Source organism: Diadema antillarum, unplaced genomic scaffold, assembly GCF_040938485.1.
Source record: "Diadema antillarum isolate AM-2024a unplaced genomic scaffold, OU_Dant_1.0 seq00001659_RagTag, whole genome shotgun sequence".
NCBI lineage: Eukaryota > Metazoa > Echinodermata > Echinoidea > Diadematoida > Diadematidae > Diadema > Diadema antillarum.
Window position 1 is genome coordinate 1,312,501 of NW_027272359.1, and position 13,969 is coordinate 1,326,469.

The 13,969-nt window shown below is 39.7% G+C and overlaps 1 protein-coding gene across 1 annotated transcript; it reads right to left on the bottom strand.

Annotated features, from left to right (window-relative positions):
* Positions 1-1,534: 1,534 nt before the first annotated feature.
* Positions 1,535-7,399, bottom strand: LOC139711437 (aqualysin-1-like). The gene is made up of 9 exons (XM_071623319.1): positions 7,292-7,399; positions 6,573-6,695; positions 5,845-5,870; positions 5,699-5,796; positions 4,535-4,644; positions 4,243-4,381; positions 3,678-3,862; positions 2,618-2,789; positions 1,535-1,644 (listed from the first exon to the last, which is right to left on the bottom strand). The coding sequence occupies exons 1-9, from the start codon at positions 7,397-7,399 to the stop codon at positions 1,535-1,537; spliced, it is 1,071 nt and encodes a 356-aa protein (XP_071479420.1).
* Positions 7,400-13,969: the final 6,570 nt, after the last annotated feature.

The window sequence follows — 13,969 nt, forward strand, 5'->3', positions numbered from 1 at the left end:
GATTTCGTTAAACCATTGTGTTGTTAATCACACCTGAAATAACTATGAGTGCTATCCAATCGCCTTTCCTCCATCATGGAGGATCATGTAGTTAATTGTATCTGTTTGATCATTAGTTTGAGACAGGGATTTTTTTTTTTCATATCTCGTTTCAAGAGGTGTAACTTTGCTGAGATAAGACTGTCAACTTGTTGACCATGTCTGAAATATTTCATATTGTTAATTCTCCTGACTGAGAATCATTCAAAATGATCTGAGTATTTTTCTTGGTGACCCAGTGTATGTTATTACATTTTCGAATATAACCTATTTCTGGTTTACATTGATACAGCGAATGCATGGCCATGAATTTTAACAGAGTTAATGCAACTGCAAAGTACACCTGAAAAAAAAGTCCAATGCGATTTCTCTTTTCACGAAGTAACATTCGAGTCAATGATGATGATTATCGATAATTCAGATGTCATAAAATTCGATGTAATCTCATAAGATCGTCTGCTTGAAGACCAATGGGAGACGAGTCGTGGCTACGTCACGCTTTAGTCTGAGAGGAAGTTCTCCTTTAACCTGCGTAATTTTGAGAGAAATAAACGATAGCGTTGATTTAGGTAAAAATCCACTCCACGTCCAACATAATATCAGCTAAGAGAGACAAATCAAACGAACATAAAACGAGAAGCACATGGAAATCGCATAGGGTAAAATAAGAAAATCATGAAAATTCGATGTTTCACATATTTTCGCCACACAGAAATGTCGATTGCAACCACAATGCAAATTAGTTGAGGTGGCGATGTTAATGCCGTACAATTCTCTATAGACTTGCATACTACAAGTGAAAACCAAACTGGGTAGCTTCAATTCATCATATGGCTCACGGCAAGTTAGATTGCAGGTTGTAATGATCTAATAACTATGAATTTTAAAGGGAAAGAGCTGTAGCGGGTAAACCGTCAACTATGATTATGAATTTTAATGATACATTTTGCAAGCAAGTCAATATGAGAATTGTCAGGGTATGACATAATCACCTCATGTTCTTGGTATATTATGTGTGTTATGTGCTTGCTGCCAATAGCACTGTTTTATGGAACTGTGAAATTTCAAATGTCACTTACACTATCTTTGTCAGATTTTAATGCAATCTTTCCTGTTCTGTGTGAACTGGCATCCTGTGTATGTCTAGTTTTCTATTCAAATGTTTTGATTTGATTTGATTTGATTTGATTTATTTCTGCTTAATTCCGTTACATCAGATAGGATCATGTACATGTCATTTATGACAAACAGTATATCGACACATAGTTTTTAGTACAATTATACAAGACAAATACAAACATACAAGCTTATGGAACTTAAACAGAAGGGTCTCCAAAATAAGCCGAGGCTTGACGGTATGGAGACTATATGCTTACCTACTCTGAATATGTAAGCAACCATTGGCTATTTTGGGTGACTTATGTAGAAAGTTCGAAAAGCACCCTTCCCAGTCGATGTACATAAATGTACACGTATGAAAGGTGTCATTACATACCTACACATACAGCAGCTTGTTGGGAGATCCTGATCCAACGTCTGAGATCTTATTGTTGCTTGTGCTAGCAAGCATAGATGATGTACTCTTCGAATACAGAGTGATGGCTCCTGAAATATCAAGCAAATGAATTAGAGGCTATCTCCCTTTGCACTTAAAACCATTTCCATGGGTATAATGTTAAAATCACTCAATAGCAATCATATGCTTTTTAAGAAGTCTATAGCAGCAATCAGTGTGTGTGAGAGAGTTTGAAACACAGTCTGTTTTCTTATCACTTTGCCAAACTGAAGGCATCGTCAGCTCATATTCGGCAGATCGTGGAATGCAATATGTGAATCTTAAGGAACAAACATGGCCAGTAAAACTATACTAGAAGTGGAAGTAGGCTGCCAGGGGTAGAAAAGGCAACAGAAAATATTAGCAGCAGGTATGTTAGTAAAAGAAAAGAACAAGCTGTGATGGGGTAGAAACTATAGAATGAGAATGTAGTAACACTATTACTGTAGCAATGGTAGTCGTACGCAGGAAGTAAATACTGTGACGTCATCGGCATGTATTTAGCCGTGTGTATGCAACTCATAATGATGGGACGTTGATTGTGACGAATATAAATGAGCCTTTAGATTATGAATTAGTCAATTCACACTTGTTGACAAGGGGTATGGAACTCGACCCCAACTCTACATTAGCCAACACATAGCACCCATTACACTAAAACACACTCACTGTATACCATTCGCCGAGAACATAGGATAACGATATTCATGGAAAACATTGATAATGACGGCTACGACAACCTATACTTCGAGAAAGCAATCTTCGGTATGTAAAATAACCACATACTAACTGCTTTCATTCTTGGCATTGTGAATATCATTGTTCCTCGGATTATCAACTCCACGCTATGACCCTCGGATCAAGGTCGGCCAATAACATCAACAATGCCCTGAAAAAAAAACCCCACTCAGTATCTTTACTAACGCGACGTGAATGTACATCCTAGGTTGCATGGAATTGATTCATTGAGATCTAAGAGTCTGTCGTCGACTTGAAATGTGTAGTTTGTGTGTGTGGCCGTACCTGCAACATGTGGGCAAGCCATAGACGTTCCGCTGATGGTCTTGGTGGCAGAGTTGCTGGTGTACCACGTGGAAGTGATACTGGTACCAGGAGCGAAGATGTCGAGACAGGAACCGTAGTTAGAGAAGGAAGATCGTTTGTCGCTACTGTCGGTGGCACCCACAGTGATAGCCTGCGATTTGACACAAAGAGGAAAAAGAACAAGTCAACCTTAGCCACACTGCTCAAATATTTATTGATAATGATGCCCAAACCCTCAATCTATAAATCAATGGGTTCTGCACCTCTACACCAATAAATGACAAGACTACAAATGGAAGTCTGTTGCAATGGGTAAAGGTTTTCCTAAACCGTGGCTTTGGCAGCTTACAAAAGCGTGCATTGGTAATCAATGTAAGTGTCATTTTGCTTAAGAGATAATCTGCTTCAATGTTGTTTCTATTTCCGATTCATTTAATTATGTTCAAGTACGTGGTTTCATTGTTTCGGACGTCTCATTATATCATCTTCTTCTATATACATATTGATTTTAAAGAGTGAAAGAAAAGGAATATTTTAACAGTAATTTACATCTTATGTTAATGTTATACAGTTTCAACTTATCTTCTTGCAGGTCCAAACACTATCGATGCTTAAATTTCGCATTACTACAGCTACCTGTCTGTGTAAGTTTGACTGCTGCAGTTTTGAAAACTATCACTGCCAACAGTAAGTGCAAAAAACTGGCTTGCTTTGCAACTACATACTTCTTGACAGTTGTCAGAGTCAGTAGCCATTGCCTTCGTATCATCCAGATATTTCGTCCTAAGATATGAGAGGCATGCCCATACATCGACACTTTTGGAAACTTATTATACCACAATTACTGGAAGAATGATGCTACGGAAGAGCAACAAGTTGTTTGCAGGTGAATGGATATCAAGCCAGTTTGGGAGATAATACCTCGTTGTAGTACAAGGTCACGCTACTTACAGTTGAAACTCTGTTGGTATGTGTGTCATTAACATTTAGTCATAATTTCTATATGGACTATTATTTGATGGAAAATTGCGCTTCTTACGGTTGAGGCACGAGCAGGTGATGAATAGCAGGCGTTTGCGTCATCGTTGCCCGCAGCCACAGCCGTGGGGACTCCAGAGCTGATCAGGTTTTTGACAGCAGTGTCGAGAGCTGTGGATATACCGCCTCCAAGTGACATGGACGCAACGTCCTTGCTTCCAGCATTTGCCCGAACGTAGTCCACCCCTGGAAAAACAGAAAGCATCGATTTTTTTTTCATAAAAAAACTCTTTTGTGTCAAAGTTGTGGTGATGGCAGCTCCACAGATGGCTTGATTACATGCCGTAATATACTGACGGTGTCATTCAATACGATAACTCTTTCCTATTTTCCTTTATATTGAACATTCACCTATGCAATCTTTCTTGACACTTTCTTTAAGTACAAAGTTGCGAAGGCTAAAGATATTGGCATAGATATTGATGGAGGACTATAGACAGACTATCATGATGCCAATGTGCTACCATGAACTGACTTTAGTTTCTTGACACTGGGGACAGTCGAGACATATTATGATGATAGAAGAAAGTAAGTGAGGTTGAAGAGGAAGCAACCATTTGATTTACCGCTGATGACGCCACTGTTGCTTCCAGATCCCAAACAGTTAAGAACCTTCACTCCCTTTATGGAGACCTTTGTAGCGACGCCATAGGTGTTGGATCCAACCGTTCCTGCACAGTGAGTGCCGTGTCCATTGCAGTCATCCTGGAGTCAGGAAACGTTGGCAAATCGAATCATATTCGAATTGGTTGGTAAACTGCAAATTATCCGTATTGTAATCACCCCCCCCCCCTCCTTGTCCATATTATGGTCATTATCATAATGAAGGCATGTTTCGTCAATGACCGTCTTACTTACATTGCTACCGCCGGCATAGTTCACGACCTGCTTGGCACGACCTCCGAAATCATTGTGGGTATCTCGGACCCCAGTATCAATCACCCAGACAGTGTAGCCACTTCCGGTTCCTGTAGAAGACAAAACATTTAGACAATCCATGATATTACAAAGGACAATGAATATCCATACAACTTGTTCTCCGTTACCTCAAAATTCTGAACATTCAAGTTTCCGATTTTATACCTCTAATTTTGTTGAATTTTGATTGTCTACTGATATCACGTAGATTGCCTCACTTTTACTGAAGCGGAAACAAAGCCTACCGCTAGATAAACACAGTTTTGAGAAGTTTTGGATCTATGCTGATTTTTATTAGCTAACGCTTTTGTTAGCTCTCAACTGCTCCTGAACACTGTATCTCATCGCTTTCCTTCTCTTTTCCTTGCTTCTCTTTTCTACTCTTCCTATTCGGGTCCCTTATTCTCGGTCGTGTGTTGTTTGTTTGTTGTTTGTTCTTTTTGGTCCAATGACATTTAAAATACTTTAAAGATTTACGTTAAATTTTGTTCTACGTGTGTGTGCATTGTTCGTTTAGTTTAAAAAAAAAAAATTACGAGGCATATATTATGTTCAGAGGCCGTTGTCCTAGTCAAGCGATTTGCTTATTGATAACAGTCTCCCCCACCTGTATACTTAAAGATCTGTAATGAAATTCATTTATTATTTCACGTGATTATATACTTGTAATGTAAAATGTTGTTTATATTTTCATGACTTGTAAATAATATATTTGATATTGCTATACTTATTTTATGTCATGTACAAGTGGAGATATAAAACTCACTGAAACTTACTGAAATTTTAATCTAACCTTACAGCATTCGTAAACCCATTTGGATTGTCATAAATCCATGCTTACAGCTTATATCCGCATTGAATGCATGGGAATTGATAAGACTAACTCACAACGTACATGTCATGTGCGCTACTTGCAGTGTATAAACTAAATGTTGAAACTGGTGTGTGTAGAAGCTTCCTTTTACGCCTGATATGACGACAAATCCCCAAACAAGAATTTGAAATTTACAAACACGACAAAGGTGTTTCGCATTGGTGCCACATGTTATGATGATCATATTAATATCTGCTAGCCTGGAAGAAATGCTAGGTCAAGTTGCGTACCTCGTGGGCCGTAGTAGTTGTTTAAAGGAAGGCTCCTCTGATCGATACGGTCAAGACCCCACGTGACCTGAGTACGGTACACGCCAGGCTCCTCTGATCTACGGTCAAGACCCCACGTACCTACGGTACACGCCATCCTCTTCCACGTACTCACGGCAGGCAGACTCCGAACCTACAGAAAGAGTTTTACAGGATTTTACATAAGTGCTAACACGTGTCCAATACATACCAAAAAGTGTGGAACGAAAGGATGCCGCTCATGATGAGCCTGAGCTGACAGCTGAAAGGCATTGTCTAACACCAACTAACAGAACACAGCCACAATCGCTATCTGCAAATAGTCTTTTGTAGTGGCAGAGAAAGTGCTTTTTTTTCTCCCCACCCCCTTTATTGAGTCATTATCATCAAATTCTTGAGTTATACTTTTCATACAACAACAACAGCAACAACCACACGAATTATCATCACTGTCCACTGCTTGCAACATTATGTTGCCAGTGAACAAGCGAATAAATTAAATTTGAGAGAAAATACACCTCAATTCAAGTTAAAAAAAAGAAGAGCGAAATATTTAACGATGAGCAGCGGGAGCTGGAGATGAAGATCTATAATTATAGCACTAATACATTTACGCTTTTTAGAGAAGGTATTGGGAACAACGTAATAAGCCGTGTGCAGTAAACATGCTCAGATAGTGACACACAGGAACATTTACAAACGGTACATATAAATTTCAGCATGCGGACTCCTTTAGCTATAGAAATAGTCTTAATATAATGAGGATTTCTAAACAATATGGAAATGGTCAAAATTAGTCATTCATTTCTAAGGGTTAGAAATGGAAGTCCCTTTGATGGTGATAGAATGCACTTACAACTTCCAGGACACGCTCCTCCAACTCTGCAGCGAATCCATGCAGGACGTTGCGCCAAATGTTTCCGACACGCCCACCAGAGATGCGAACAGTTGAGGAGATTTCATCGAGGCTGTACTCATCCTGGGAGCATTTCCAGACAATGACAGGGAAGATCGCATTACCATGCATGAATATCTTTCTGGATAAAACACGTATCATTCAACAAATTGGAATGAGTGGTTTAACGAGAAGAGTCTTTTTTTTTTCAGCAAACTAATAGTTCACAGATACAGAAATAATTTACATTGTACACTGTATACAAGACCTGTTAAAACTTCAGAAGGGGGAAATGTGTTTCCTCCTACATAAGGAGAGTAAAGAATATTACATACCGACCATCGCTTCACAAAACTAGTACAATAATGTATTGTTACACGTTCATTTCTTGGCTTGACACTTGTCACTTTCTGCGCTAAACAGATGAAGTTGTGAGCTCGTTAAAGACAGCTACAATCTCGTCAGTCACTCACATTGGAGGTTTGATGTAAGTGTTACTACTCTTGTACGGTCTCAACCCTTTTTTATAACTCCATACAACTTTAGTATCACCGACGGCCGATATATACACCAAAGAGAACTTATGTTACCTTTTCTGAGGAAATGGCAATCTGAAACACCTGTCCATGAACGCTGAAGGATGAAATTAAGGATTATAATCTTTAGCTCTTCAAACTTACCCTGATCTTGATGATGTATTTGCCTGGGATAGGCTCTGAGTTGCGGTACAACGGGGCGAGCTCGGCCGAGGCAGCTGCCACGAGGAGGATTGCAAAGAAGGTCAACATGATGTCTGCATACGAGTCAAAAGAGAGAAAGAGAGGGGTGGGGTGTGAGAGGGAGATATGGAGAGAGGGAAAGAAAGAGATTGAGAGGAAGATAGGTTGAGAGAAAGATAAAGATATAATAGGGAGGGAGAGACATTTTCATTGTTATTACTTCCCATATCATTAGAATGTCGTAGATTGAAACACTTCTTAGCATACATAATTCCTTCTTCAGTGTCTACACCGATATCTGCTTAAGTGATGATTGTTTGCATCTAGACAATGACAACGAGAGTACAAATTCAAGAATGTAGCTTTCATCGAAAACCTATAGAATCTGTGTCCACGAAAGCAGGGCACTGGCTGATTATGACATAGAGTCCCTTCATCTGGGATCTGTGTGGTGTAGTGTAAGAGGCTCTGGGGTACACGACCCTCGTCATGAATTCGACACCCACGAGTCATACAGCCCATGAGATCGACACTAGGCAAATAAGGCCCATGCGTCCGACACTATAGCCAATGAAGGTCCACGAGTCCTACACTAGGAAAAAACAGGCTTATGAGTCCGACACTAGGCAACAAGGCCCATGAACCGACAGTCATGGGGCTTATTATATACGCAGTATCGGTCTCGTGTGCCTTATTTTCCTAATGTCGAGCTCATGGGCTGTATGACTCGTGGGTTGTATGACTCATGGAACTTTTGTCAATGTCAAGCTCGTGGGCCATATGACTCGTGGGTGCCGGGCTCGTGTGATGACCCCGAGGCTCTAGACTCGTATGAAGGAGTTTGAGTGATAGCAGGCATGTTCATTTCCAGACTCGTCTCTAAACACAGATATAAAAAGGCTCCTGCAGAGAGATAGCCTTTTGCGAAGCAGCTCGCTATAATTTCAGCACACTCACACAGAGAGCAATGGACTCTCACACACAGCGCGCGACCGTCGAGCTGCGAGAGTACACTGTAAAAACATCGGTGTTAGATTTAACACCACGGGTGTTAAATCTAACACCGATCAAACTTCAATAAAGGACCACACCCACAGGTGTTAAAAATGCACTGTGATGGTGTTGAAAAGTGTTCACCTGACACTTCGTGGTGGTAATTTGACACTGTACCTGGTGTTATTTTGACACTGTACTGGTGTTAATTCAAAAATGACACCACATGGTGTTGATTTGATATTTGCTGGTGTTAATATCAATGGTTTAACACCCGTCCAGCTTCAATAAGGGACCACACCAGCTGGTGTTACTTTGGTGTAAATTTATTTTCACATTTTTTCAAAAATCTAGTATTTTAATGTAAAATTCTTGATCGTCTTGTTTAATTTCAAAATGAACAAGAAGTGCAGTTACTAAGAAACTCTTCAAAAAACAGTTTAAAATTTGGAAATGACACCCGTAGGTGTTAATTTAACACCATAAATGAGCACCGAAAATTTAACACCAGCTCGGTGTTCACTATTTAACACCGGACTTTTTGCAGTGTAGCGAGTCCACGGCTCGCCGTATGCGAATCCATTGCGAGCCGCCTTTGCAAAAGGCTAGCAGAGAGAGGGACTGAGTTCAACATTTATGACTTTAAATTATGACTTGTTTTATTGCTCGTTTGAAATTTCCATCAATGTATTATACTACGGACATGTGTGCGCGATTTGGTACTCTTTAGGAATAATTTCAGCAATATTCAGTGGCAACTTGTTTTCATCGCCAGTCATTGACGGACCAGCGGTAATTCAGAATTACAGTGCATGAGTCAAAATTGATATAATCATTGGAATGGAACAAAAGTAGCTGCATATCATCTAAACATCTCCAACCTAGACATTTACACCAAGAAGCGAAGGAGAATTATAACGGATATTTTCGGAACAACTGCAAAGAATATAAGTGTTACAAGATAAGGCATTACGATTTATCGCGGTGGACATTAAATAAAGGGGAAATCTAACCCTCATCGTAGATTCAGGGCAGACATAAAACAAAATAACTCAGACAAACCAGGGCAGGTCAGTAAATTTTGAGCTAATTTGTACAGATCGTTCAAGAGTTATAGGTCTTTAAGGTTTTGGTTACATACATAACGTGCTATATTTTACGCATTCGCAGGTGTTAAACATACGTTTAGAGTAATATACCTACAAGATAACTCTGCTCAATGAAGCAGAATATACTACTTTTAGATGTAGTCTGGGTCTGATATCATTATCGACCACTAACACAATATGTTTAAATATTGTACATTAATATGTAAAATGTGGTCGAGCGAAATATTGAATGACTTGCCAAGGATGTTTTAAACTAAAAAAGGCCAAATGCAGCATAATCGAGAGGGTATAACTTATCTACTTGCAGCTTATTATTTTTTTTTGCAAGTAAAATTTCAGTTTCCATAAAAGTAAAATTCGGCATTTCCTTTTTACAATCACCTCAAGAACTTAAAGGATGCTGGGTAGTCTTTTATTCATCGTTCATCTATGAAAATAATTGAATTGTCTCCGTTGTAAAGAGGGAACGCCTTGTCTATTTCCTATGATAGCAGATTATGAGGAAAGGGAAATAGAAAATCTCACCTGGCAATTCGACGACTATAGGTGAGCTGGTGACGAACTGGTTGAGCTGGTGTCTAGAAGACGCTTCAGGAGGTCAGTAGAGGGCGATCTTCAAAGCAGATCTGATGAGGAGTTGCAGTCAGTTGGCCATATTTATACTTTTTGATGCCGCCGTGGCAAGGTGTTTTGTTCCCACCTGGCCAGCAATAATACAAACACTTCAACAAAGATATGCCAATTTCATCAGTTTTTGTATGATAAAGGACAAACACACACTTACTTTGTGACTTGAAAAAATAAGGATTTATCAAAGTATTGATATAAGTAGGTCATAAAATATGCAGAGCTTGCACCTTGCTGACCCAATGACGAAGTACTGAGTCGACAAAATAATGTATTTCTTTGTGTAATATTAACCTTTATCCATACTTTTTTTAACTAAAGCGTATGATAGGGAGCTTTCATAACTGCTGAATATTCAAACTATTGACGGTTGTCATTGGTTGTCACGTTCACACCTGCGTGCACCAGATACCGACTTAGGGAAATTATGTATATTTTTTAAAGTGTCTACAACTACAACCTGAAATTGATGATTAGAAGATGGCCTATATCCCATTTCCTTCTCATCTTCTCATTGAGAAGGTGTCTTTGACTTCCCACCCTTTACCATATCAATAATAATGCTTTTTCACGATCAATGAGAAATTCAATGAAGATTTAACCTAACGATTGCAAATGTGATTCTCTAATCAGGCTGAGAACAAAATACTGGGCTTGATCATGTAGTGGCTTTTTGTCAGTGGACTGTTAATCTTGTGCATGGTTATGACTCGCAAAATTGCTTTCTTTATAATTATTGTCTATTCTATATTAACCCTTTGCCTCCATGTGTATATTATAGTATAAGTAATGAACGTTCTGGACCTTAAACACGAGATCCTGGATTCGAAACCAGCCCGGTGCGTACATCTTTGTGCATAATACGTATGTCAGGTGTCTGTGGGTAGGACCTACTTAGGAAAGCTTTTGCAATACGTTTGGACATACCACTGCAAGCGTCGTGTTCGGGTTTCAAGACAAGGAAAATAAAAGATTAGAAGGGGAATTCACTATCAAGTAATTTTACGATAATAAAAATACAGACTGTTAATCTTGTGCATGGTTATGACTCGCAAAATTGCTTTCTTTATAATTATTGTCTATTCTATATTTACCCTTTGCCTCCATGTGTATATTATAGTATAAGTAATGAACGTTCTGGACCTTAAACACGAGATCCTGGATTCGAAACCAGCCCGGTGCGTACATCTTTGTGCATAATACGTATGTAAGGTGTCTGTGGGTAGGACCTACTTAGGAAAGCTTTTGCAATACGTTTGGACATACCACTGCAAGCGTCGTGTTCGGGTTTCAAGACAAGGAAAATAAAAGATTAGAAGGGGAATTCACTATCAAGTAAAAAAAAAAAAGTCCTACTGATACAGTAGTTACGTTCAGACGGCAGGCCCTAACCTCGAGGTTAGGAAATCTCGAGGTTTAGCTCTTGCCCCCTAACTACGACGTGTGTCCACACGACGAATCTAAACCTCGAGGTTACGATACCTCGAGGTTAAGCTTCTGCCCCTCGTAACTACGAGTGGGTCCCACTCGATCACAAAACCGGAAGTTTCAGCCCACACTGCTAACAAGGCGTCTATTTATTCTTTAGTCCAACCCTGTCGGACTCGCTTACAGATACTCTTTTTCGCTGTCATGGTATGCAGAGATAGCACTGCACTGATGACTTTTTGCCTTTATGAAGATATTCATCGAAAACATTTTTTTAGCGTTGGAAAAGAATATAAAATACAGTAGCGAGTTCGACGTGTTCAGTTTCAGAGATCAAGCGCATGGGAAGAAAAGATGATGTTGTTGTGTCGTGCGTCATAGGTTTTTCACGTGTAGTGTATTTGTGGTGTACGTTTGGGAGGTTGACCCGGAAGCAGAGGGAAATTGTGGGGGCTGGGGTTTACGGCGAGGTCATCCACTCTTAACTTCGAGTTCGTTGTTTTTTGTGTCCACACGGTGCTTAACTACGAGTGGGGACCCCCCGCGGCTCGTGGTTAGAGCGCTAACCATAAGATTTCTCGTGGCTCGAAACATCGAGCAAACCTCGAGGTTTGCTAACTACGAGTGCGTCTTCACGGTCCCTAACTACAAGCTCTAACCTCGAAGTTTCCTAACTTCGAAGTTACGGGCTCCCGTCTGAACGTAACTAGTGATAATACATCTTGACCAATGTCCATGACAACAGGTGCACACGGTACCAACGAGAGTAACGTGAAATATTATCGTAAAATTTGCAAATTATCAATTAACCTAAGGGTGATCGTAAAATGGTATCCATAAGTTAGATATTCATTATCTGCATGCCCTACATCTAAAGTCTGTTTTGTAAACGTGTTTTCAAGCTCACATGTCGTTTGAACTTGTTGGGCGTGACTATGAAAGTTATTATATCCACTCGTTGATAATTATCATTTTGAATTGCTTATTGTCTCCAGTCTGAGTGCTCCTTTTTTGTTGGGCGGCAGCTGCAGAAGGAAGAAGAAGGACAGTATGGTACTAGTTGCATGGGTTTAATGCTGAGAGCATCCTCGCAGTGCTAGTTGTAATGAGAAAGGTGCTTGTTTTTTGGAGTTTGTAGCAGCACTTGAAATAGAAGGATCATGGCAATATATGATAGTAGCAGTAGTTGATGTAACAGGAATTACAGTTATAGATGCAGGCGTGGTTGTAGTTGTATTTTGTAGTAGAAGAGGAAGTAACACTGGGAAGACTGAGTAGAGTGAAACTCTTAAGATGATGAATGATATCAAGCGTAAAACTATAAGAGCCACAGCACAACGAATTTCATTGCAGCGCTGATGACATTAGAAGTAACATTGTTGTATTCATGTTTGCACATCTGCTGTCGTTTTAAAAGAGGATAGCTATTGGAATAGGAAAGGGTGTTAGTATACATCCGGATGAAATTGTTGTAATTTGTAAATTTCCTTAAAAAAACAAAAACAAAATCACGTCAGTTCCTGCCCGACATATTTTTCTAATTTGAACAGGAAAGGTATTTTTCTAGGGGGTCATGGAGTGCACAATTCAGTTTAAGCAGCGGTGGCGGTTAATATATTATTTGTATTTTTTTGAGGGATTAACAGAGGAAAACGAAGTAAGAGAAGAAGAATGAGAGTGGTCCCTGTAGTGAAGTAGGCTAGGAGTTTACATTTTCTAGGACAATGTCATATTCCATGGTCTTAAACATTGACTATTGTCATGGACTGACAACATGAAACCAACCCCCTAACTCTGAGACTGAAGTAGAGTGTTGAGTGTGTGTGTGTGTGCGCTTTTTTCTAATTACCATATTCTTCATGAGCCTTGTGATAAATTCAGTTACATCCTCCATTCAATCTGAATGCTTATTCGCATTATTCTATTAGCTGTTTTTGACGCTCATGAATACACTTTGTGCCAACTGCGGCCATTTTATTCCTTACATTATAATTTTAGAATCATTCATCTCATTGCTTCACCTACGAATTTATGGTCGAGCACCATAAGTGAGGTTCCATTTCTTTTGTTTTTTTTTTTTCTTATGAAATACTAATAGTAAGAAGCCTGAAAGGACCCTTCACACGCCACTCAGCCGCGCATGCGTACTGCCAGAAGCGTGACCAGCCGAGTGGTACCACGGTATAGCGTATCACTGGTTGAGAGCGTGAGGAGTACCAACCCCCTCCCCCCCCCCCCCTTCCTCCGCCAGGTAGCTGAGGACTTTTCAGACTAAAGCCAACAATTACTTACTTGAAAGAAGCCAAAATTCAAAGAGAAATGGGATTTAAGTGAAATCAGGAACATTAGTAGAACACATCTGTGAAAGTTTTAGGAAATAGGACGATCGATGCAAAAGTAATGAATATATTTTTAAACATTTGATGTCGAAACCGCTCGATGAGGAGATTCATACCTTTTGCATCGACGGTCCGATCGACTG